This window comes from Mesoplodon mirus (genome assembly GCF_964341445.2).
Source record: "Mesoplodon mirus genome assembly, chromosome: 1".
Classification (NCBI taxonomy): Eukaryota; Metazoa; Chordata; class Mammalia; order Artiodactyla; family Ziphiidae; genus Mesoplodon; species Mesoplodon mirus.
In genome coordinates, this window is record NC_138976.1 from 44223299 (window position 1) to 44249132 (window position 25834).

At 42.8% G+C, this 25834-nt stretch overlaps 1 protein-coding gene across 1 annotated transcript in view; it reads left to right on the forward strand.

Annotated features, from left to right (window-relative positions):
- The window catches only part of SLC28A3 (solute carrier family 28 member 3), a 61571-nt gene that overhangs the window by 19387 nt on the left and 16350 nt on the right, over positions 1–25834 (forward strand). The window contains exons 2-10 of the mRNA XM_082611394.1: positions 8761–8859; positions 12308–12390; positions 15379–15470; positions 16883–17072; positions 18103–18247; positions 19505–19618; positions 20230–20307; positions 23120–23200; positions 24596–24676. Coding sequence (XP_082467520.1) covers positions 8761–8859; positions 12308–12390; positions 15379–15470; positions 16883–17072; positions 18103–18247; positions 19505–19618; positions 20230–20307; positions 23120–23200; positions 24596–24676 — 963 coding nt within the window. The remainder of the gene's footprint in view (positions 1–8760; positions 8860–12307; positions 12391–15378; positions 15471–16882; positions 17073–18102; positions 18248–19504; positions 19619–20229; positions 20308–23119; positions 23201–24595; positions 24677–25834) is intronic.

Genomic DNA, 25834 nt, shown 5'->3' on the forward strand with positions numbered 1-25834 from the left:
GCAAACTAAACCATAAAATTAACATAAAAGTCAATGAGTACTTACTGTGTGTGGCACCAGACAGATCACACAGCCCCGCTAAGTAGGTAAAGAAAGCTATGTTCCCATGTAATAGGGTATGAGGCCTCAAGAAAGTAAGGCTGGATTTGAACCCAGGTATGACCATGGAACCCAAGATTTTTATCATAATGCAGCACCAATTCATATAGATAATTTACCAATATTCCAAGAAGCAGTCATCTAAGATTTATGTTGTCACTGCCTGTGATCTCTTTATATTGCGTTTTGGAATTTTAAGTTATTATTTGAGGCTGTTGTTCTAGTCTAGTTCCATTCCATGTTCAGAGAAATGGATACAGAAAGGTTAGATCACTTGAAGAAGCTCAGAAAAGCAACAGAAACTGGAGATGTATTACCAACACCTTCTCTCAGACATTTAAGGCTTAGAATATTAAAACATAAGGTAACCTTCTTAAGAAATAGAGAAAGTAGTTCCGTGCTAGTCCTGTACCACTTGTAGAGACACAGTTCTATCTGTTATTTTAAGTTTGAGAGCCCTTTTTCCATTCATTCAAAAACAGTCATTGAGCACTTCTATGCCTGCACTGTGCTGAGCACATAGTATTCAGCAGAGAACAGAGGACAAAGTATCTGCCTTCTCAGCTTAGAGTCCAGGGGGTAAAATACAGATCTACACAGTCCCAAGTCCAAATGATATCACATTCCCATTTTTGTTGCTGGCCTTGGGACTTTGACATCCATGGCAAAATTTAAGTCATGCCTTGGTCTCAGAATGCACCACATTGATTGCTTCTGTTACTGAATTAAACACAAGGCCTCCGTCTTAGGGTAGCCAAACCAAAGCCCCCTTGGCTCAGTCAGGGAGTTCTTTCCCACCTGGGCTCATGCTGCCAATAATGAAACTGAGTTTGGTGCAAGCCAGACGGACTTTTATTCTATAGCCAGATAATGGAGAAGGGGAACTCATGCTCTAAAGGCACCTTCTCCCCGGAGGGAGGGAGTAAGGGAATTCCAAGGGTTAGGAGGCAGACAGGTCATCAGGCTCTAGGAAAGGGTGGAGATGTCCAAGGGCAGCTGGGGCATGTGCAGTCTTCCACACTCCTTTGCACACAGCACGAATTGTGCCTTGCAGAGTACAAATCCCGCCTTCCGGCGGAGATCTTAGCACGGTAATGGAGCAAAGGTAACTCTTGATACCTCCAGGTTTCATCTGTGCAGCCACCTTCCTGTGGTCAAGTCAGAGCCCGCTCTGGGGGGTTGACCACTGCATATCTCTCAAAGCATGTATCTCTCACAGGACAGCTGCAAAGCATCTCTGCCAAACACCAGGTACTTTTGAAACAAACACAGAGATAGATCAGGCAAGTGTCCTTCAGCTCTCAGGAGATGGTATAGAAACACAGAGATAAATCAAGGCAAGAAAAGTGGTGACCCTTAGTCTACTTTGTCCACTATCTGGTTTTACTGTGGGCCTTTGTGGCAACCTGTTGATAAAACACAACTAGCCTGCATGGCTAAAAACCAGTTTCTACGCCTGGGGCCTGGGCTGCATAGCATGGATGATACTTCCAGGAAGTTTGCATTAAAGGTTACAAAGATGTGAAAATAGATACACACACATATACATATGTAGAAAATTAAATAAACAACTTTTATCACCAATCTAATCTGTGCTGGCAGTATAAAGCCTTCCACCCAAGGTATATTATCCCCCTAGAACTCGCCATGGAATGCCAAGCCCTAGAACGAATTAAAGAACTTCACAGTGGCTTCCCGGGATCCTTGTCAACATCACTTTGCCAGCTGGGAAATGCCCATCTTTCATAAACCTATATGCTCCACGTCCAACCAAAGGTTAGGATCAAAGTCTACTTTGGTGAAGGTTTCCGTTCTTGCCCCAGGTCTCAAAGCCCAGCTGTGCCCCCTCAGCAAGGTCAGTCACCCAGTCAGAACACACAGGGTCAGAGCAGCTTCTATAAGGAAGGTGGAAAGAAAGGCCCCCCTGGCACAGTGATGCTGAGTCTCAGCAGAGAAACCGCGGCCGAGAAATGGAAGCCACATTGTTCAATCAGGGCCACAATGGGAGGGAGAGACCAAGTGAGTGGAGCAGGCACAGTTAGAAGAAGAAAGAATGTCAAACTCATCATGGAGACGTGACCTGCCCACAAATGCAGGAGTGCCCATTCGTGTTATTTAAAGGGCACAGTTGACTTAGAACCAGTCTACGGGGTCAGAAGGCCACCGTGCTGGCATGAGAAGTGACCACCAGAACCTAAATAGAGTTTAAAAGTCGCCACAAGCCTTTCTGGAATCTTCAACACCTCTGTCATTTCTACTCTTGTCTAGAGTCCAAATCAGGCTTTCTTAATTGAAAGGGAATTCAATCTGTAGATACATTACTATGACTTTAGACATTCCCAAGGCCAAAGGGTCTTGGCCCAAGGGCCAAACTCTATGAGTATAATATGGCCTGCAGTTGGACAGTCTGAGTTCAGATTCCGTCTCATCTACTTCTGGTTGTGCAACCTGAGGCAAGTAATCTTCTCTTTGCCTTAGTTTCCTCATCTATAAAAAGGCATCCTGGTACCCACCTCACAGGACTCTTAGGATCAGATTTCTTTTTTTCTTTTCTTTTTTTTTTGGCTGTGAGGGGTCTTTGTTGCTGCATGCGGGCTTTCTCTAGTTGCATCGAGCAGGGGCTACTCTTCGTTGTGGTGCGCGGGCTTCTCATTGTGGTGGCTTCTCTTGTTGTGGAGCACGGGCTCTAGGCTCGCGGGCTTTAGTAGTTGCAGCACTCAGGCCCTAGAGCACATGGGCTTTAGTAGTTGTGGCACGTGGGCTTCAGTAGTTGTGGCACGTGGACTCAGTAGCTGCAGCGCACGGACTCTAGGGTGGGCGGGCTCAGTAGCTGTGGCGCACAGGCTTAGTTGCTCCACAGCATGTGGGATCTTCCCACGGATTCTTAACCACTGCACCACCAGGGAAGTCCAGGATCAAATACTGATACAAAAATGTTGTAAAGGGTTTCAGGATGTGTCTTGTACCTACTAAATATTATGTAAGTTTAGGTGCACATAAAAGCAAAAACCAGAAGTAATAAGGGAGAAGTTTGTTTCCTGCAGGTAAGTCAGGAGGTGGTAGCACAGCTCAAGGTTTTCAGGGGCTCAAACCCCCCGCCCCCCGGTTCACCATTTTGACATCACCAGGATGGGGCCCGTGTGTTCATGTCCCAGCTGGAACCATCCACACACCAGGCAGCAGGACAGAGGAGAAGACAGAAGGGACAAAGAGGACCTGCCAGCCATCTCTTAAGGAGCGACCCCAAGCTGCCCCACTCAGGGCTCCACTTCTATTTACATTTCGTTGGCCAGAACCTAGTTAAAAGGGAAGCCTAGAATCATAGCCTTCATTCTGGGTGGCAATGTGTTCAGCTAAAATTCTATAGAAGGGGACCCCGTCCACAAATAGATGGCGGGGGAGGGTGATTTCAGTTTTCAGAACTTCTATGTTCTAGAAGTTATATGGTTTAGAAACTGAATGAAAGAAAGAAATTAATTAAAAAGGTCTCTGTCCACCTGTACCCCCTGGAACAGCCACTGTAGATCTATAGTTGCTCGAACAGCATGGAAATGCAAGATCAGAAAGACAGGTAGGGGGCTTCCCTGGTGGTGCAGTGGTTAAGAATCTGCCTGCCAGTGCAGGGGACACGGGTTCAAGCCCTGGTCCAGGAAGATCCCACATGCTGCCGAACAACTAAGCCCGTGCGCCACAACTACTGAGCCTGTGCTCTAGAGCCCACGAGCCACAACTATGGAAACCCATGCACTTAGAGCCCCTGCTCCACGACAAGAGAAGCCACCACAATGAGAAGCCCGTGCACCGCAACGAAGAGTAGCCCCCACTCGCCGCAACCAGAGAAAGCCCACACCCAGTAATGAAGACCCAACACAGCCAGAAATAAATACATAAATAAATAAATTAAAAAAAAAAAAAAAAAGACAGGTAGGGGAAAAAAACAGGTACTGTGTACTCCCGGCTCAAGGATCTGCCTCCAGAGGGAGCCCACTCCAAGATCATCTCCTTAGGACACTCAGCCACTAACACTAAGTAGAGGAATTAAAAGTGGTGTGCTATTGCTGGTGGGAATGTGAATTGGTACAGCCACTATGGAGAACAGTATGGAGGTTCCTTAAAAAACTACAAACAGAACTACTATACGACCCAGCAATCCCACTACTAGGCATATATCCTGAGAAAACCATAATTCAAAAAGAGACATGTACTAAAATGTTCATTGCAGCTCTATTCACAATAGCCCGGAGATGGAAACAACCTAAGTGTCCATCATCGGATGAATGGATAAAGAAGATGTGGCACATGTATACAATGGAATATTACTCAGCCATAAAAAGAAACGAAATTGAGCTATTTGTAATGAGGTGGATAGACCTAGAGTCTGTCATACAGAGTGAAGTAAGTCAGAAAGAGAAAGACAAATACCGTATGCTAACACATATATATGGAATTTAAGAAAATGTCATGAAGAACCTAGGGGTAAAGCAGGAATAAAGACACAGACCTACTTGAGAATGGACTTGGGGATATGGGGAAGGGGAAGGGTAAGCTGTGACAAAGCGAGAGGGAGGCATGAACATATATACACTACCAAACGTAAGGTAGATAGACAGTGGGAAGCAGCCGCATAGCACAGGGAGATCAGCTTGGTGCTTTGTGACCGCCTGGAGGGGTGGGATAGGGAGGGTGGGAGGGAAGGAGACGCAAGAGGGAAGGGATATGGGAACAGATGTATATGTATGACTGATTCACTTTGTTATAAAGCAGAAACTAATTTAAAAAAATTTTTTTAAATGTCATGAAGAATCTAGGGGTAAAACAGGAATAAAGACACAGACCTACTTGAGAATGGACTTGGGGATATGGGGAGGGGGAAGGGTAAGCTGTGACAAAGCGAGAGGGAGGCATGAACATATATACAGTACCAAACATAAGGTAGGTAGACAGTGGGAAGCAGCCGCATAGCACAGGGAGATCAGCTTGGTGCTTTGTGACCGCCTGGAGGGGTGGGATAGGGAGGGTGGGAGGGAAGGAGACGCAAGAGGGAAGGGATATGGGAATATATGTATATGTATAACTGATTCACTTTGTTATAAAGCAGAAACTAATAAAAAATAAAAATAAATTTTAAAAAGTGGTGTGCTATAAATTGCTTAGAAATACTCATACACGACACCCACAATGTTGTTAACCATTCAGTGGACAGGTGTGACCTCAGAATATAGTCATGGTTATAGGAGTCCAGTGTACTAAGGCATCTATTAATCTGAATTGCTAAATAGATGGAAAGAAACAATGGGCTAAGAAGTAATTATGGGCCACCTGTTATATAGCTCCCACGACTCCAGTTTAAAAAGAAGCAGAGATATAGGTGTTTTAAGGGTCATTTTTCAGGCACCAATTAACACCCCAAAACACCCCAATTTTTTCTATTGGAAATCCTCAGCTGGGAGATATTGTTCTTCTGAAAACACTAAAAAGCCCAAGCATGGGGGCTTCCCTGGTGGCACAGTGGTTAAGAAGCCGCCTGCCAATGCAAGGGACAAGGGTTCGAGCCCTGGTCCGGGAAGATCCCACAGGCTGCAGAGCAACTAAGCCCGCGTGCCACAACTACTAAGCCTGTGCTCTAGAGCCCCCGAGCCACAACTACTGAGCCCGTGAGCCGCAACTACTGAAGTCCACGCACCTAGAGCCCGTGCTCCGCAACAAGAGAAGCCACCACAATGAGAAACCCGCGCACCGCAACGAAGACCCAACGCAGCCAAAAATAAAAATAAATAAAATAAATAAATCAAAAAAAAAAGGCAAGTCATGTAATCTAGCAGGGGTAAAACAATCCCATTAATGTTACAAATACTTCCAGAGGTGCTCTTGTTGCCGCTTATGCCCACCCCCACGCCAACCCTCCCCGCTTCCTCTTTCATTAACCTTAAAAAGGACAGCTCCACCCTCTTGTTCCACAAGGAAGTCTCAGATTCTGCCACCAGGTGGCAGGAATAATCAGCCCCAAGAAGCTGAAGCTCTTGGAACCAGAAAATGTCAGGATTCTGGAAGGGACCATGAGAACACCAAGTCGAAAGTATGTTGTCTAGATGGGTGGACAGAGGGGTAGGAAGATATGACCTGTCCAGGGTCACATGTGTAATTAGGGACCTAAAGGACCAAGCCCCCTCCGTTATCTGTGTCCTGTTTTTCCACCAACTCTTGCTGGGTTTTATTTTTAATTTTTTATTAAGCAAATTTTCAGCACCCATGAAAATAGGAATAGTAAAAGGAGTCCCTAAGTGCCCATCAGCCAGCTTCAGCAATTAGCAACACTTTGTCATCTTTCCACACTATATGTATTGTCCCCCACATACCGCTATATTTTGTTTTTGGGGGTTTTTTTAAATTTATTTATTTACTTATTTATTTTTGGCTGCATTGGGTCTTCATTGCTGCTCACGGGCTTTCTCTAGTTGCGGCGAGCAGGGGCTACTCTTCATTTCCATGCACGGGCTTCTCATTGCGGTGGCTTCTCTTGTTGTGGAGCATGGGCTCTAGGTGCATGGGCTTCAGTAGTTGTGGCTTGTGGGCTCTAGAGCACAGGCTCAGTAGTTGTGGCGCACGGGCTTAGCTGCTCCGTGGGAGGTGGGATCTTCCCTGGACAAGGGCTCGAACCCGTACCCCCTGCATTGGTAGGCAGATTCTTAACCACTGCGCCACCAGGGAAACCCCATACCACTATATTTTGATACCAAGTATCCAGAGGTACTACACGCACTAGGTAATGCACCGTTAAAGTCACCTTGGTTCACTAATTCAACAAACAATTGTTAGTATCTGTTATGTGCAAGGAACTGGGCTAAAGTAAGGTATGAGCACTTGTAACACAATCAAGCAGTTTGGCCACAAAACTTTTATGCATAAATCATATGTGTGCAGGAAGTTAGACTTTATTCACATTTATACACTCTTGTGTTTCAGTAAATGGAACATGTAAAACAAGTTGGAATTGCATTTTTTCCCTAGATCTGTGGGGCCAGCCAGAGATCTAAATTTAAAATCAAACTCATACACTTGTTCCTTTTTCAGAGACATGGTCACAGCCGACAGGGCTAGCAGGGAACATGTCCTGAAAAGATACAGGCACCTACCTGACACTGTTTATCTATCTGTTGCCTTACTTGGAATGAAGCACCATATAAAATGTCTAGTTGGGCTGAGATGGGAGAAAGACTGGACCCACCCAAAATAGGTAAAAGATAAATGAACCAGGTATTTGTCACATTTGGAAAAAGCGGTAGGGGGTCAGGATACCCGTCCAAGAGCAAACCCTACTCAGTTTGTTAAAGTAAAATCAAAAAAAGTAAAAATAAAATTGGTCTCACAAAAGAAGCCATTTTTTTCTTCTGCTCATTACTACCAGAGAATGCTTTCAACTGAAAAAACACATTTTAACATCTCATAGATCCAACGTCTAAGAATAAAATTATCTGGCCCATGGTTTACTATATTTTGTTTTGTTTTATAATTTGAAAGTCTGTGTGATGTGTTGGAAAGGAGGTTGGAAACCAACATGCTTATCTCAGCTCTGCTGATTAGAAAGTTACATGGCCTAGACCCAGCAACTTTGTTCCTTTCTGTCTTTCTCAAGTTGGACCACACCAATCTTATCTATCATAACAACACAAACCAAAATCATCCATGTTTCAAATATAAACAATGACCTTCAGTACAACACATGCATTTTTTAGGTCATCACGGTACTGGCTGAACCACGCTTTATCTTTAAATCTTGTCATATAAGGAACCGCTAATATTTTATAATTTTGCAGGATAGCAGAGAGAATATGGCAAGCTCAGGGCAGGAGAACTTAGTCTGGGCTTGGAGAAAGTCACGTAGTTCTGTTTGGCTGGGTGTTCCTTCATGGTGCCTGCAAGGGGAGCGGAGTGAGATAAATGAGCAGGATCGTGCAGCCCTGAACCACGCCAAGGAGTGTGCAACTGACTCCGCAGGCCAGGAGACTTACTTTATTATGGAGAAAGAGTAACGAAGAAGGAATATAGACAGATCTGGAGGAAAGAAAGATCAGAAGCAGAAAACTGATCAAGAACATGTTTAATCAAAGAAGTGAAATAATGCAAAACATTTAGGCATTTGTTAGTCTTGTACTTAAAGCATTCATATCTTTAAGGAAAAAAATATAAGTGAAATATGTGATCCAAATTTTCAACTAAAACTTATTTTTAGTATCAGCCACCATATGTACTGTAAGATCATATTAGAAAACGGAAAGATTTAGGGATTTCCCTGGTGGTCTAGTGGTTAGGACTCCGTGTTTCTGTTGCAAGGGGCACAGGTTAAATCCCTGGTCAGGGAACTAAGATCTCACAAGCCACGCAGCCAAATAAAAGAAAACAAAAGGATTTACATTTCTAGATTGAGATCATTTTCTTCTTCCTTATGTGGCTTCTACAGACAGTAAATTGTCAAAATTTTTAAAAATCATCTGTGTTTCTTTATGTGCCAAGCTTCCCTGGTTCTTTCTTTAATCAGCTGACTCATCTAAACACCTCATCTTTGCCATCCCATCCCTCAAAAGTCTTTGGGTATCATTCATTGAAATAACATTTGTTTTGTGGCTCTGAAATGTTATTTTTGCGATCTGTATTTTTTCCTAGTATGATGATGACTGCTTTGAAAACCAGAACACATCAGGAAGTGACAACTCACTAAGGAGTAGAGTTGTGCAAAACAGAGAGCAAGAAAATGGCAAACAGGTACGGCTAGAAAGCAGTGAGTGAATCTATCACCATGTTAACTACTGTGCAACAGCTATGGGGACAGAAAGCAGGGCACTCAGCTGGTACTCAGAGGAATGAGTTAAATGGTAATTTGAGTGTGTAAGGCAGAGTCATGAGGAAAACACACATGCCCAAACAAAGATTTTGTGTTTATACAACTGTGCTCAGAGTTCTCTGATGGGGAGAGTACCCAGGCTTGCTCTGACACTTCACTATTACTATTACTATTAGATTCCAAACTCCATCCCAAGGCTGAAAGTACTGGCTTCAGCAGATAACATCTCAATTTTAAAGTAAATGAGGCAGAAAAGAGTGACGTTCTAAGACATGGTTCTAAAACTGTGTGCATCACACCCTATGGTTCCTCAGCGACATCTAAGTGTACACAGCAAGCCGAGGTGCTCTGTGACAATGCCACCTCTTATTTCTTTTATATATTGAATTCTGGGTAAGATCTCACTTTTTTTGTTTGTTTGCCTGAAAATATCTTTATTATGTGTTCCCTTTTGATGGATATTTTCACTGAGTATAGATTTATTTTTAATTTAAAAAAATTTTAATGAAGTAGAGTTGGTGTACAATATTACATAAGTTACAGGTGTAAGGATCTCATTTGAAGACAGCCTTCTGCTAAAAAGGGAGCAAATTGCCCATCTATATCACCCTTAAAAAAGTAATTTTGGGTGCATATTCTGGGGGGAGTTTGCTCATGATAAAAGAATAACTTATTTGAAGTAGAAAATTTGAAATATTATTGCAGCAAAATTTGGAAGACAATAAATGACCTAATGACCTGTAGTTCCAGCAAAAAAAAAAAAAATCAGTGCCTAACATATTAGAATATAGCTCACTTTAATACAAGTACATATACATCAATAGGTACGTGTCACATATATTAGGATCATGCTTTCATATTATTGGGTCATTGTCTATTTCATTTAATATATTTTAAAAAGTGTTCATATCACTAAGTAGTCTTCAACCAAAAAAAGAGAAAACAATACTTCTTTTCACACAAAAACCTGCACATGGGTGCTTATAGCAGCTTGATTCATAATTGCCAAAACCTGGAAGCAACCAAGATGTCCTTCAATAGGTGAATGGATAAATAAACTTTGGTCCATCCAGGCAATGAAATATTATTCAGCACTAAAAACAAAGGAGCTATCAAGACATGAAAAGACATGGGGGAACATTACATGTGTATTACTAAGTCACAGAAGCAATCTGAAAAGGCTGCATACCGTATGGTCCCAGCTATATGACATTCTGGAAAAGGTAAACTATGGAGACAGTAAAAAGATCACTGGCTGCCAAGATGGGAGGGAGGGGTGAATAGGCACAGAGGAGTTTTAGGGCAGTGAAAACACTCTGTATGATACTATGACAGTTGATACATGTTATTAAATACTTGTCCAAACCCACAGAATATAGGACACCAAGAGTGAGCCCTAATGTAAACTACAGACTTTGTCGGTTCATCATTTGTAACAAATGTACCACTCTGGTGAGGAAGTCAATAATGGGGAAGGCTGCATGGGGTTGGGGGCGGGTGGAGAAGTATGGGAAATCTCTGTACCTTCCTCTCAATTTTGCTATGAACCTAAATAAAACTGCTCTTAAAAGTCTTTTTTTTTAATTGTTTCACCAAAAAAAGGTCAAAAACAAAAAATTAGGTATTATTGTAAACAGAAGTATGAAGACTGAGGAGTAGCTACTAGATTTGGCAACAATGGTCCTTAGGTGACCTTGGCAGGTGACCTTAGCAGAAGCCATTTCAGTGGACGTCTGGTCACAGTGGCTTGAAAAGTGAGCAGGATGTGAAGGAACGTCACCAAAAGTAAGGGCAATTCTTTCAAGTGGTTTGGCTGTGAAGGGAAGGAGGGAGGGTAGATGTCCCGTGGTTGTAGTGTCAAGAAGGTTTTGTTGTTGTTTTGTTTTGTTTTAAAGATGAGAAAGGGTTAAAAACCAAAAAAGAAAACAATAGGAATGCTAGACATTCCATATAGTAGGCAACTTGGGACAATTTCACTCTAAGAAAATAATAATTATGATCATTTAAATAAAAAATTTACCAAACTTTGACTATTGGCCAAGCTTGGTGTTAGGTGGGAAAAAATGAGAAAGGCTTCTCTGTACTCCTGACCTTTGCAGCTACAGCTTGGACTCCGCTGGTCTCTATTACAATCATCCCATCACCTTCCTTGTACCTGAGGCCCAGCCCACAATAGGAAGGCAGCCTAAGTCAGGAGTACAATGGGAGTTTGGTATCAAAGGACTATATGATCTTTGAGGATCCTTTCAGCTCAGAGACATGCTAATAACTAATTTCTTTTTGGGGGCAGATGGGGGGGGTGTTAAAGTAAAGAGAATTGAAGGTCTCATGGGATCTGACAAAAAGCTAGAGCTGAGATTTGGCATTATACCTCTTAGAGCGTGTTCAAAACTGTTCCACATCTGCCAGCTTCCTCCCAGCCTTCCCTCGCCTTTGCTTACAATAGCTGGACCAGTTTGAGACATTATTGCAAAATGATGAGACGCAGGAAATCCTCTCCACCGTCACAAGAATAGGATGGGCCATGATATTTCAAAGCTAAACAGTACCTAGAAAGATTGTCCATAAAAGATAGCCCAGGGCTTCCCTAGTGGCGCAGTGGTTGAGAGTCCGCCTGCCGATGCAGGGGACACGGGTTTGTGCCCTGGTCCGGGAAGATCCCAGATGCCGCAGAGCGGCTGGGCCCGTGAGCCATGGCCGCTGAGCCTGCGCGTCCGGAGCCTGTGCTCCGCAACGGGAGAGGCCACAACAGTGAGAGGCCCACGTACCGCAAAAAAAAAAAAAAGATAGCCCAGGTATATACTTCACTCAGTCAGTTAGAGCAAGTGCTAGCTGAGTAAGGGAAATACTTCCCTTTAACCCAACTGATAGAAGAACGCTAGTTCCCAAGGGTAGTTTAACAGCTCTTGAAGATGCTGAGCTACTGTTCATGTCTGCAGACCAAGCCTTGGGCTTCCAGGAAAATAAAACCAGCCTTAGTCTCAGTCCTTTGGAAAATGGGGCTGGCAGAGTATTAAGGAAGATTTGTGCAGCCTCTGGTGTTAACTTCATTTAGCACTTGCCTGAAAACAGAGCGGGAGTTGAATGAAGAGACAGGAACTAAAAGCAGAGATATTAGCCCTCTCCCTGAAGAAATGGAGAAAATAGCAATGGCTCCTTCTGAAGTAAAGGGAGAAATGTATGAACCTGGATTTTTTGTGACAAGGGGGAAAATGTCTGTGCATAGATAATTGGAGCCATCATCTTGCATAATAATTTAAAAGGACCTTTGGAAAAATTTCCTTGCCAAAATTCTGAGCAAAAGAGATCAGAGTCCATTGTGCTCAGGATTCTCATCATTCCATCTCTGTTCCAATGTTTGATTTTGAGGGTGAAGAGCAAGTCACCATTGAGCAGGATTCTCCAAGAAATGATGAAGATGAGGAGGATGACCAAGAGACGCATCAAAAAGGGTACAGGTTTAAACCATAGAAATAACGACACTTACCTCCTAAACACAGTGGTTTTGACACTTTTTAAATTCTCATCTAATTTTTAACATTAATTATGGTTTATCAGAGATGGTCACCACCAATCTCCCCTCCCTACTACCCACCCAACACTATTTTCAGAAAAATTAATGGAGCTCTAGAATAATCAACATGGTAAATTCAAACTGCTAATGTCCTGGGAACCCAATATCCAGGACAATCTTCTAATTAAAGCTGTGAATTGCCAACTAATTGCTCCAGTCTATACAAAAGTAGTTAATTCATCTTCACAATGTTCAATCAATAAGCAATTGATTTCTCAAAATCCAATTCACTTTAAATCCCAACAAACTTGCTCTTACCTTGTCATATCATAATGTTCCAAGCCCTTATCACCCATTAGCAGGAGAGACAAATTATTATTTTTATTTCTTGGATCAGAAAAATGAAGCTCAGAGAAGTGACTTAGCCAAGGTTAGTGGAACAAAGCTAATTTAAATTTCAGCTTCTGATTCCCAGTCCAAGCTTGTCTGGTACTCTATCATAACACAAAAGTATTTGTAAATTTTCTAAATTCCTATTTAAATTTGGTGTAAATTCCTAAGTCTCTGAGGGACTTTATTTTTATGTATCAGAAGAGAGACTTGGTCAGAATTAGGATCAAAAACTCTTGTCACATATACATCATCAAGAGTATTTGCCACCTTGGAAACCTGAACTTAGTTTCATCCTTTGTTTTACTTTATGAATCTCTGATCCTGGGGCCTGAGAGCTTCTCTTGGGTGGTCAGAGGTACTCAGGTTTCATCCGTGTTAATGGATGGAAAACAACCACCAGGAGATTGGGAGTTGTTCAGCCTAGATAACCAAATGGCCAAAGCGACTATTTCTAGCTACAGTACTTCCTTTTATGAAGTGTCAAATTGCACTATACACATTCCTCGCAATTAAAAAATCTGATAAATTCAACTTAAAGTAGATGGATGTGCCTTATTACATGCTGCCCTCCAATGATGCTACTTTATAACACTATATCCACAGCTGAGGATAATGTATCAGCAGCCTTTCCTAAATTAGACCATGAAAAATTTAAGTCTTTACTATACTTATATTCCCTCAATATGTTCTAGAACAGTGTTTCTAATTCTCAGTACACATATTCACACACATACATAAGACAAAATTTTCATGAAATAATGCCTGTCGTCACTATGTATGATACACTCTGAGATGTCCTATGCTTTTGTTTAAGGATGATCATCATACACTGTGTGACTGACTTCGCAACCCACTAATGGGTCCCAACTCACAGCTATAAACTATTGTTCCAGAAAAGCAATACGCACTACCACTTTATTTAGCTAAGAATTCGACAAAGGCCTGCCAATCACTCTTAATGTCCACGGTGCTCGTGTTGGGCTCACAGACATCTATTCTCCACGAAGTTACAGTCAGTTAAGGCTTCATAACAAAATACAATCAAAGGAGACAGTAGGAATAAGTCGCAGAGGAATGCCTCTGTTTGATGAAATGCAAGAAGGCTTTGTAGAAGCAAAGAGCTTGAGCTGTGCCCTGAAACGTGAAGGGGGCTGAGATTTGGACACAGGGGCATGACTGCTGGAGGGAAGGGAACTGGAGGTGTTCACCAAGGGGACGGGAGCTCCCAGCGGGGGGCTGAGTCCTTTGAGATCCTGGGGATTGAGAATCTTCTATATAGGAGAAGGGGTTGTTTTAGAAATCCTGTCCAGTGGCCTGGAAGTGGTCATGATTAAATGTGTGAGTTAATTCCTCCCATTTGGCCTCAAGTGGGAGAATGAAGGCACACTGAGCAAAGAGACATGTGCAGGGAAGCCAGGTTTCAGAGCAAGTGGAGGGCCTGGGGGAGCAACCGGGAGCACCCAGGAGAAGGAAGGACAGTTGCTATGGGTACAGGCCTGTGGCCTCTCCAGACTCCCTCACTGGTGGACAACATCCTCCCCAGAAGAAGTGATCAGATGCACACGTGGCCCACACACCACACACTGCCCTGTAACAAAGCTCTGGGCAGAAACAAAGACACCAACAATTCCAGAACGTTCTGAAAAAGCTAATGACAACCCATTGGTTGACGACCCTCAAATCCGCGAAATTCTACTTTACACATAAGCATCCTGTGAAGTCCGTCAGCCTGCCACTAAACAGGGTGGTGACTGAGGACAGGGAATCTCCAGCTTGCTCACACTTTGGGAACCAGAAGGGAGAACCAGAAGGGATGAGAGTTCATTGGATTTTTGGGGGGGTGCTGCGTTGGGTCTGCGATGCTGCACGCGGGCTTTCTCTAGTTGCAGCGAGCGGGGGCTACTCTTCGTTGCGGTGGCTTCTTTTGCTGCGGAGCATGGGCTCTAGGAGCGAGGGCTTCAGTAGTTGTGGCATGCGGGCTCAGTAGTTGTGGCTCACAGGCTCTAGAGCGCAGGCTCAGTAGCTGTGGTGCACAGACTTAGTTGCTCCGAAGCATGTGGGATCTTCCCGGACTAGGGCTTGAACCCGTGTCCCCTGCATTGGCAGGCAGATTCTTAACCACTGTGCCACCAAGGAAGTCCCCATTGGATTTTTTTTTTTTAAGTCAACATTTACATGAGAGCTTACAAGCTAATGGAGGCCCTCCTAGCACAGTAAGAAACACTCTCGTCCTATGGTTTATTCTCAGCTTTTCGTTAGTTATCCTGTCCCCTGCTTTATTTCCAGGAGCATGTTTTCTGCATCTCTGTAATTCCTCAGGGCTTTGGCACATCCATTCAGCAAAGGTTAGCAAGCCATGGCTGATTTTAGTCTAAAATGAAATGAGTTTCTTATTTCTATTTTGTAGGACACATACTTCATGAATGTGTTTGCCTGCTTGATGTACAAAGCCTTATCTAGCTTTAGCATGCCAGGTTATGTCATGTATGTGGTATTTACCTCTGTCTGCCTTCTTGCTTTTGTGTTGTTACAGGTGCCTGGAAAGGAAGTATGGTACAGTTTGTGATTTTTGTAGGGAACACCGAAAAATCCTTAAGTCCACGACCTGGGGCATTTTAATAGCAGGTAAATAACAAAAGGGGATGGAATACCAATGTCTCTTTTTCAGAATCCCTCAAATATTAGTTTTCTGTAGAAAACAAATAAATCTTTCCCTTCCCCTTGACTTCCCTGAATCATCCAGAGAGGAGAGAATTTAACCAGGCTGCCCCTGAGTGGTGGGTCTCAACTTAAGAAGCCCATGTAGATAGCTTCCCTGTCCTGTTTATGCAGCCAGCAGCTGATTTTTTAGGTCACCTACTCTCACCTTGTTATTGTGGTATGGATTTGAGGGCTGTATATTGCAAATTCAGGTAACTGGAAAACATGGTGATAATCACAAGGCAGAAACCTAATTGAAGGGGTGATATAAGTAATCAATCAATGCTTTATATGAACACAACACAAGAAGGAGCCTAGGGTCATGTAGCCCACTCCTCTTACCTGAAAGCAGTACCAGACTGTCTTCACAGTTGAGCAGGTGTCCTGTTTTGACTCCCTCCAAACAAAGGGCTCCAGGGCCCACTTCAAAGAACACTCCTGTCTATAAAATGTGAACCCTCCCACCCAAGCCCACAGACATTTATGCAAGACTGCTGCCCACCCCCGGAGGTCTGTAGTTTCCCGGTGCTCACACAGCTAGAACAGGGAGTAAGCAAGATTGAAAGCTTTCTTTGTACCGGCTCAGAGAGTATTTTGCAGACCATACTCAAAACCACACAGCTATGCCATTGTAGTACAAAGTAAGCAGATGGTGTGGCTGCGTGCCAGGGCGACTTTATTTGTAGAATAAAAATACAAATATACAAATACAACTGTCCTTGCCACCTACAAAAACAAGTGGTAGGCCAAACTTAACTTGGAAACAAAGACTTGTTTGCTGACCTTTGATGGAAAACCGTGTTGTTCTTACCCTAGAATATCATCTTCAAAAGCCATCACCTTGGTCATCGCCCCACCTCTTTCCTTTAGAGATGCTGTGGCACTTAGGGATTGTTGTTGTGACACTCAGAGATTTTCCTACTCAAGCTCAGGCAAATCTGGGCTACAAACTAGAAGACTCAATATCTTTTTGCCAGTAGTTGCTTTAGTGCCTGGCCTTTCTCTGACAGAAGCTCACCTGCTAAGTCTGAATATCAGAAAAAGTAGTACTAAGAAAGAGCCCCAATGATCAAGCAACAAGATTCAAGAATTCAGAAGGTTCTTTGAGAAAAAAAACCTAGCACCCTGTCCTCCTAGCATTCTTGGTGAGACTTTAAAATTTTTTTAAAAACCTAAAATTTAGTCCTTATAATCAGAGGTGCCTATAGCTATATCAAGAGCACCCCTGCGTTCAATGGTTTCCTGATTGAACCTGCCATTGGCTGAGCCAGATAAATGCTGGCGGCTGGTCTCCAGCTGATTTGGTGATGTTCACTGTCTGCATTTGCTTCTGACAGGTTACCTGGCTCTGGTGATTGCGGCCTGTGTGCTGAACTTTCACAGAGCCCTTCCTCTTTTCGTGATCACGGTGGTTGCCATCTTCTTTGTGATCTGGGATCACTTCATGGCCAAATATGACTCTCAAGTCGCTCAGTTCCTCTCTCCTGGCCAAAGGCTTCTGGACAGCCACTGGTTCTGGCTGAAGTGGTAAATGCACTTAGTTCTCTTACTGAGGTTGGTTGAGAGTGATGTGAGTCTTTTCCAACACTTCCTCATTTATGGGATATTAAAGCTAGAAACAACCTAGGGAATAATCTGTTAAAAAATACCTTCATTTTACAAGCAGGACATCAAGGCCTAGATAAGGCAAGATGTGCTCAAATGTCCCTACAAAATGTTTTAATTTCAAGTGCCACTAAATGATAAAATGTTGTCCAAAAGTTGGGATGGTTCTGACTTAGACAGGTGGCTTTCTGCTCTGGGCATGAATCTGGACTCTTTGGGAGGAAAGGTCTGTGAATTAGCAAAGCCAACTCTCTCTTATAGGACCCCCTGTCCTGCAAGTGACCATTCAGGGCTTTTCTTTCAGCCTCTCTCTCTTTGGGACCTCCTCTCTCTCCAGGTGGCCCTACAGGGTAGGACCCAGAACCCATTCTCCCCAGTGTGGCCCACATGGAATCTACCAGGAAAGTTCACACATTTTTTGCCTAATAAACCAGGGTTGTACAATCCCAACAGAGCAACCCTCCCTGGCTCTGCCATCCACTGATTCAGTGCTATCGGATGCCCACTAGATTCCCCAAGGAGTCAGAACCCAGGCTAAAGCCTGACTTAGCTCTCTGAGGCTTGGGTGAGGTCTCCAATGCAGAGGACACATTTCAAGCTCTCCCTTGAAGAGAAGAAGGTAACGCTTCCCCCATCTCCCAAAATGAAGACGCCCAGCAGCTCTCACAAAGAAATCACCGGACTTCCTCTCCAAGCATCGTTTCTCCTCTCTGACCCCTTTACATATCCTTGAACTGGCAAAGGACCCAAGTGTTGTGGACACATTGCTTCATTTTTTGACTATGTGCCTTTATAGCTACACCCAAAAAGTGTCTCTTGCAATTTCTAGAAGCATAATTTCCTGGTGCCAGGGTGTGTTACTCAATATTTTTTGTTTGTTAGTTGAAGTCTGTTTAAGATTTTAAAGTTAGCACAGCAAATGATGCCAAAGCCTCTTTCTTTGTTCTCTTAGGGTGATTTGGGGCTGCCTGATCCTGGGAGTTATTCTCTGGCTGGTCTTCGACACCGCCAAATTGGGCCAACAGCAGCTGGTGTCCTTCGGTGGACTCGTAATGTACATTACACTGACATTTCTATTTTCCAAGCACCCAACCAAAGTAAGCATGAAATCAATCATTTCTTGGTCTTTTTCCCTCTTTTTTTTCCTCATGTGTAAATTGCTCAAAATAATGAGTATGAGAGAGTTGAACTGTTATTCAATATTTTTCTTACCTTGCTATGATATTTAAGTGGCTAAGGTGCCCTTTTCCTGAACGTTAATAGTACCGTTGCTCTCTCATTTTTCATTCTCAGTAATTTTCCAGTTGCTCAACCAGTGAGATACTCTCTCCTGTCAAGTCCGATTTCTACTCATGTACCCCCTTCCCCCCCATCAAACACACATACAAAGAAAACTCATCCTTTTTGATTCAGATTTCCCCAGACCAACAAATAATCTAATATTCTACCATGAGATTCTGCAGTTTATCAAATTTGTATTTGCCATTGAGGCTATTTTACTCCAAAAATTTGTACTTAAGCAGTTTTGTTCACATAGAATTCAATTCTCACCCCTGTTCTGTCAGCCTGTAACCCAATAAATGGGCAAGAATTCTGAGATATCAAAACTTTCACATATGCTTCATAATGGCAAACTCTGGAAGACTTTACTGGCTGAAAGGTTGATCCAAGAAAAGAGCATTAATCAAAACCAAAGCCACCTGATACAATCCAAATTCTTTGCCCTGTGCAGGTGACCATCTCTGCTATTTTCTGTGCCTCCAATCCCATAGTTCTTTGCAGGCCACTCATCTCTACTCCAAAAATGAAAGCACTTGATTGTCCATTACCACTGCACTCCCTGGGTCTGCATTAGAGTTAATTGGTTCCTTTTACTGTGAAATGAGAGCCCCTCAACAGGGTGGAATTTCACTTAATTCACTTACAAATTGTCAAATCAACAAACCTTGGATACACAGAGAAGTCATGTTCGGCCTTTCCATTTTTCCAAATGGGGAAATAATTATACGTATCTAACATTTACAGCATGACCGGGAAGGCCAGATTCTTCCTCTTTTAATGGTCCTTCTAAGACTACTCTTTGTGTCTAAGTGATTTTATCTTGACAAAATGGTTACATACACTCCTGGGACTGAAGGCTTAATCTCAGGTTTATGAAGAGCAAGCACAACCCTGAGATTTTTAGGTATAATTCTATGGAGGGATTCTCTGCTCACACTGCTTTGACCTCCGAAAGAAGGTGGATCACGGGCCACATCTGAGAAGCTTCCAAGGAAATAGTGATCCTCTGGGCATTTATGCTGAGTTCAGCATTCATTTTCTAATAACCTATATCTCTTCCTATTTCTGTATAGGTTTACTGGAGGCCTGTCTTTTGGGGTATTGGGTTACAGTTTCTTCTTGGGCTTTTGATACTAAGGACAGAACCTGGATTTACGGCTTTTGATTGGCTGGGGAAACAAGTTCAGGTAAATTTGGTTCAAAAGAATGCCTTGCTTTTATAGTGCTTTTAACATTTGAATATAACCCTCAAGACATGTCAGTAATAGCTTTATTTGTCTGCATTAGTTGACCCAAATTTTAATTCCATAGCATGAATAAGACAAATAACTTTGTTTATGTTAATCCGTGTAGTTTGTTAATATTCTGGTTGTCTCTTACCCATACCATCCACTACATCACTCCTCAATCCCATTTGACCCCTTCATCCTGCCTGAGGGGTGTCACTCTTCTAAGATGTTTCCCCCAACAGAGAAACAGGCTTCTTTGCATCTAGTGGTAACCAGTACCTCCCATGTACCATCTGTGGCTTCTGGAGCAAGTTACCACACCCAGCTTATTCTTTAGCACCCTAGAGTCAGAGTGAATGTCAGAAACGCCAGGAAACCTGTATGCAGTTATAGTTCTAAGACATACTTCCAGGCCATCCCCTGGAGGGGGAAAGTTGACAAAATTAACTCTCCAAGTCTATCCCACAAGTTTTCTGAGTCCCCACCCTCTGCAGAGCCGTAGGTCCTGTGGATGGTAACTACCTCTTTAGTGCTTGTAATGATCTGCTCTTTTCCTTTCATTAACTCAGACGTTCCTGGAGTACACTAATGATGGCGCCTCATTTGTCTTTGGTGAGAAATATGAAGACCACTTTTTTGCATTTAAGGTAAAGCCAGACACTTTTTTTCTATGTAGACATTTCCCTTTCAGTAACTTCTCAGTCTTTGTAGATGTTCAGATAGAACCTAACTGATCAGAACCCAAGCATATACCTGCCAGGCATGTCATAGGGACACAGCCCATCACTGGGCTTTCTCCTTTACCTGAAGTCAGTGGACTGAAAACATTTTATTTTTTTACAGTAACATTAAGGGAAACATCTAGAGGAAGTCAGGAATACTGAAACACAGGCATACCTCAGAGATATTGCCGGTTCGGTTCCAGACCACCGGAATAAAGTTAATACCGCAGTAAAGCCAGTCAAAAATTTTTTGGTTTCCCAGCTCATATAAGTTATGTTTATACTCTACTGTAGTCTAGTAAGTGTGCCATAGCAGTATGTCTAAAAAAAGTACATACCTTAATTAAAAAATACTTTACTGCTAAAAAAATGCCAAAACAATTACAATGGTAACATCAAAGATCACTGATCACCATAACAAATATAATAATAATGAAGAAGTTTGAAATATTGTGAGAATTACTGAAATGTGACCCAGAGACACAAAGTGAGCAAACGCTGTTGGAAAAATGGCGCCTATAGACTTGCTCAACAAAGGTTTACCAAAATCCTTCAGTTTGTAAAAAACACAACCCCCAAGAAGCGCAATAAAGCAAAGTACAATAAAACAAGGTATGCCTGTACTTTTGGATGTCTTGTAGCATTTGCTGAGATAGTTATGAAAGATCATATGGGGGGGACTTCCCTGGTGGCGCAGTGGTTAAGAATCCGCCTGCCAGTGCAGCAGACACGGGTTCGAGCCCTTGTCCGGGAAGATCCCACATGCCGCAGAGCAACTAAGCCTGTGCGCCACAACTCCTGAAGCCCACACACCTGGAGCCCATGCTCTGCAACAAGAGAAGCCACCGTAATGAGAAGCCCACACACCGCAACGAAGAGTAGCCCCCTCTCCCTGCAACTAGAGAAAGCCCGTGCACAGCAACAGGACCCAACGCAGCCAAAAATTAATTAATTAATTAATTAATTAGAAAAATATCATATGGGGTAATAGTATCTGAGATTTCAGGGAAAAGATCATTAGGTCCCTGGCAATGAATAGACATATGGCTGCTAATGCCTCCCCAGTCCAAGCTCAGTGACAGCCCTGCAGTCAGGAAAACCCCTTAATCCCAGACAAACAGGGACAGCTGGTCACTCACATCAAGCTCTGTTCTTCCAGAGCCATCCCCTTGCTTAACCTTTCCCCTCCTTCAGCACAGCCTTCACCTCAGCAGGCCTGCAAGCTGGGCCTCCTCCCAGCCAAAGGAGGGATGTTATTTTACAGGCGAAAGGCAACTTGGCCCCATGCTCAGGCCTAATCGATTCTCTCCCAGGCCTCCCCCAGCCCGAGGAAGCTCACCTTCCTCTGGGAAGTCCCTGCAAATCCTTGTGGATGAGTCAGAAAGATGCCTTTGGCTTTTCCTTCAGTTTCTTTTTTGTGGTGTGGTATTGTTCCTACACTTCTCCATTGTTTTCTCACTCGGGGACTCCAAATTTACCTCCAAATTACCTCGGCATTGGTTAGGCCAACTACTACGCTGAATCTTTTTTTAAACTGCTGATTTGATACTTTGGTGCTGAGATAACTAAGCCATCTCTGAAAGGTCAAATGTTTACAAATTGAGATAGAAATATGCTCCTGTCATGAATTGAATCCAGAATTACAAAAAATAATATCACGGAGAAGGAGGAACTTGCTGCCCAGACTGCACCAGTGTCTTCAGACCTCCCCCCACCTTCTGCCCCCAGGGCAGTAGCCTCCATCCTTTCTGTCAAAGCAGAATCCTGTGGGAACATTGGGGAGATGAGCCCCTTTAACTCCTTGAAGCTTTCAGGAAGGCTCTGCCTGCCCATTAAAGTCAATAAAATCACATAAGTGAGCGAGCTCTGAATAATGGCACAAAACATCTTTTAATATATATTATTAATAGATTTTTCTAAATCAGATCCTGTACAAATTGTCCTTGGCCATTCTGTGTCTTTGGTGGCAGCTTGTCCCTGGCCATTTAGCTGGGAACAGAGGGGAAGGGGAACAGTGGAGTAGGGGTGGGGAGGGACCCAGACCACAGCCCTGTGTGGTCTATGCAGGGAAGAAACTGTTCCCTGTAGACACACAGGCTGCATTGAAGGCATCCAAAGAGCATCAAGAAAATCGGATCTAGAAAAAGACAACCTTTGTTAACACAGAAGTAAACTAGTTTCCAGCGTTTAATCTTTGTATAGTGATTCAAAAATCTATAGGTAAAATAGTTATTATTCTAAAAGCTAAATCCACGAATGCTTGCTTTATACAAGGCATTGTTTAAGCACCTACTGTGTCACTACTGTGAATAAGGATCTGAGGTAGCTCACACTTAATCGTGACCCAGGTTACTTTGCTAATAAGTAGTGAAGCCCATGTCTGTTTAATATCAGAACAACCAGTGGCTTTCAGTTTCTTGATCTAATTATTACAAATTCCCCCCAAAATGTCATTCCTTCCCTTAGAAACTAAAATAAGAAAAGCTCATCATAGCAGGATTTTTTTTAAGTTAAGTTTCCTATGAAATAGACTCAAACTTATCAACAAATTAGAGTAAGAGACTGTAGATGGGGAAGTTGCCTGTTAAAAACGTTGTTTAGTTCAAGAGGAGTTTCCAGTATTTTGATGACATTTCAGAGGGGGGAAAGGAGGCAGAAAGGAGACTGATCTGAAAGCTACTAATACTGCTGGGGCCAATGTTAACCCGTGACCGCTCTTACACTCCACCACCCTCAGGTCCTGCCCATCGTGGTTTTCTTCAGCACTGTGATGTCCATGCTGTACTACCTTGGATTGATGCAGTGGATCATTAAAAAGGTACCAGGACTAGAAGGCAGTGGGTAACCGGTGTAGAGCTGATTATCGCAGGGACAAAGTCTTGAATACCTCTTATCTGGGTTTTTCCAAAGTACCTTTCCCTTCGTACCAAGATCCACGCCCACCCCAAGTTATTAGATTTAAACCCAAAAATCCTACATGGGTCCACAGAGGGAATTTTATCTCCAGGACTTCTAATAGGTCTGTGACTTGCAACACACTGAGCATCTTCATGAAGCAGTTATTCCGTTAGCCAAAGAATTGACTCCAAGAGATGGGGACCTGATTGTCCCTTCATCTTGGCTATCTGCCCAAGGCTTACACAGTCACTGCTTATCCTCAGGTGATAACAAAAGTGGACCCTCCTGGGCTAGGAGTTACTAGAGAATCAAAGCAAGAAGGGGAAGCCGATCTTTTCTCCTGAGGGATTTTTGTAAGCACACAAATTTTTTTTTTTTAGGTCTGAAAAGTTAACCTCAGTTCTGCTGCCCCAGCAGCTGTCAGTCCTACATCATGTTAGATCACAAAACTCAGAAATTTGTAAGCTAGTTTGAATGCACATGAGAGCAAGGCAGTGTATACAGGGTTTGGGCACAGACACAGCTCTCTTTTGATCCCTGTAAATAAATAAAATTTATTTATTTTAAAAAAGAAAAGGAGAGAGAGAGCCAGAATACCAACAGAATTAAAAGTTTCAGCAAGAGCACCAGAGTACATAGTTTTCTAACTGTCAGTTTAAACATTCAGCATTCCTGTGTCCACATTGAAGCAGGAAGGAAGGAGAGAGGATGCACCAGGAAGTCCCCATTCTGAGGTGGGCACCACAGTCTCTGGTTGGAAGAACCACTACAAATTGGGACCCTCAACCATGTTTGTTTGAGAGTTAAGTAGAAAAGGCCAAACCTCAACTACATCCCATTACTTATTAGCTGGGCAAACTTTGACAGAACAACTAAACTGCTCTGTGCCTTGGTTTCCTCTTCTGTAAAATGGGCCTAATTATAGGACCTCCCTCAAAGGCTTATTGTGAGGATTAAATGCATTACTCAGAACAACGGCTTAAAACAGTGCCTGGAATGCTGTGAAGACTGCCATGACTTAGCAATTATTACAACTTATTACTTGTATACAGTAGACATTCAAAAAACTTTACTGGTATGAAATAGACATTTCAATAGATATTGTATAGTGTTCAAAGTATATACAATGACTCAGACTTACCACTCAAATAGGATTTGATCAGCCTGCACTATGGACTATATAAGGTATACTCAAGTTTAGTACAGTTGTTGAAGGCCTCAGTATTTTCCTCCAGTTTAAAGATTTTTATCCCTACTTTGAAGTTCTGTGTATACAAATAGTTCTTTACAGACTTTATCCTTTTTTGCCTTTTAGGTTGGATGGGTAATGCTAGTGACTATGGGAACATCTCCTGTTGAATCTGTAGTTGCTGCTGGCAATATATTTGTTGGACAGGTAAGTTGTAATATCAAAAAACAAAACACTTGCTAAAATGGATACTCTTTCCAGAAAGAGAAATAAAAAAATATGATGGTGTTATTTCTTTTAGTGTAGGGGGAAGGGTGTCAAGATAATGAACCCTCAATATTGGCAATGTCCAGATTCCAAGGAGAGAGAAAGAGAGAGAGAGAGAGAGAGAGAGAGAGAGAGAGCCCTTCTAAGAGTGTCAGTGCACTAGTGTGGAATTTGGGTCCTTGAAAATTTATGGAGAGGAAGAAAGATTAAATCATTTTATCAAAGCATAGGGCTTCTCATGTATAGATTCTCAATAAGTCCTTTCTGAATTAACTGAATTGTTGAGGTTTCTGGCCCACCCGTCAGAGGCTAGCAGCTCATCCACTCAAATGGAGTTCACCATTTATCTTGAAGCTGCAAACATGTAACAGGCATCTTCACACTCTGTAGTATAATGCTTGTGGCAACGAAAGAGACCAAAAAGGCTTTCCACCAACACCATGCAGCCATATAAAGCTCATTCTCAACTTATCTGAACAGTCTCTTTGCTGAGCCTGAAGAAAAATGCTGATGAGCAAAAGTATTTTCACCTTCTTTATCCATCACGTGGATAAATGTTCTTTTAAAAAAATATTTATTTATTTACTTATTTATTTGGTTGCACTGGGTCTTAGTTGCTGCAGGAGGCCTCCTTAGTTGCGGCTCACCAGCTCCTTAGTTGTGACACGTGGGCTCTTTAGTTGTGGCATGTAAAATCTTAGTTGCAGCATGCAAACTCTTAGTTGCAGCATGCATGTGGGATCTAGTTCCCTGACCAGGGATCGAACCTGGGCCCTCTGCATTGGGAGCATGGAGTCTTATCCACTGCGCCACCAGGGAAGTCCTGATAGACACTCTTTTGCCCGAAGTCCATTTAAGCAAAGAAGTATGTTGCCAAGTTCTGTCCCTCAAGATGGCAGCATTCCTAAGGGGTAGATAAGTAAGAAATGGTAATAATCATCCTCATCATTCAGGATATATGGCTTCAGGCAGAATGGAATTACACACCAAGGAAACCAAGTGTGGATACTTGCTAGCACGGCTGTGCAAAGAAATTGAACTCAAAGCAAAAATCAAGTCACCCAGAAAAACACATGGCTCCAGATCAGTAGGCTTATA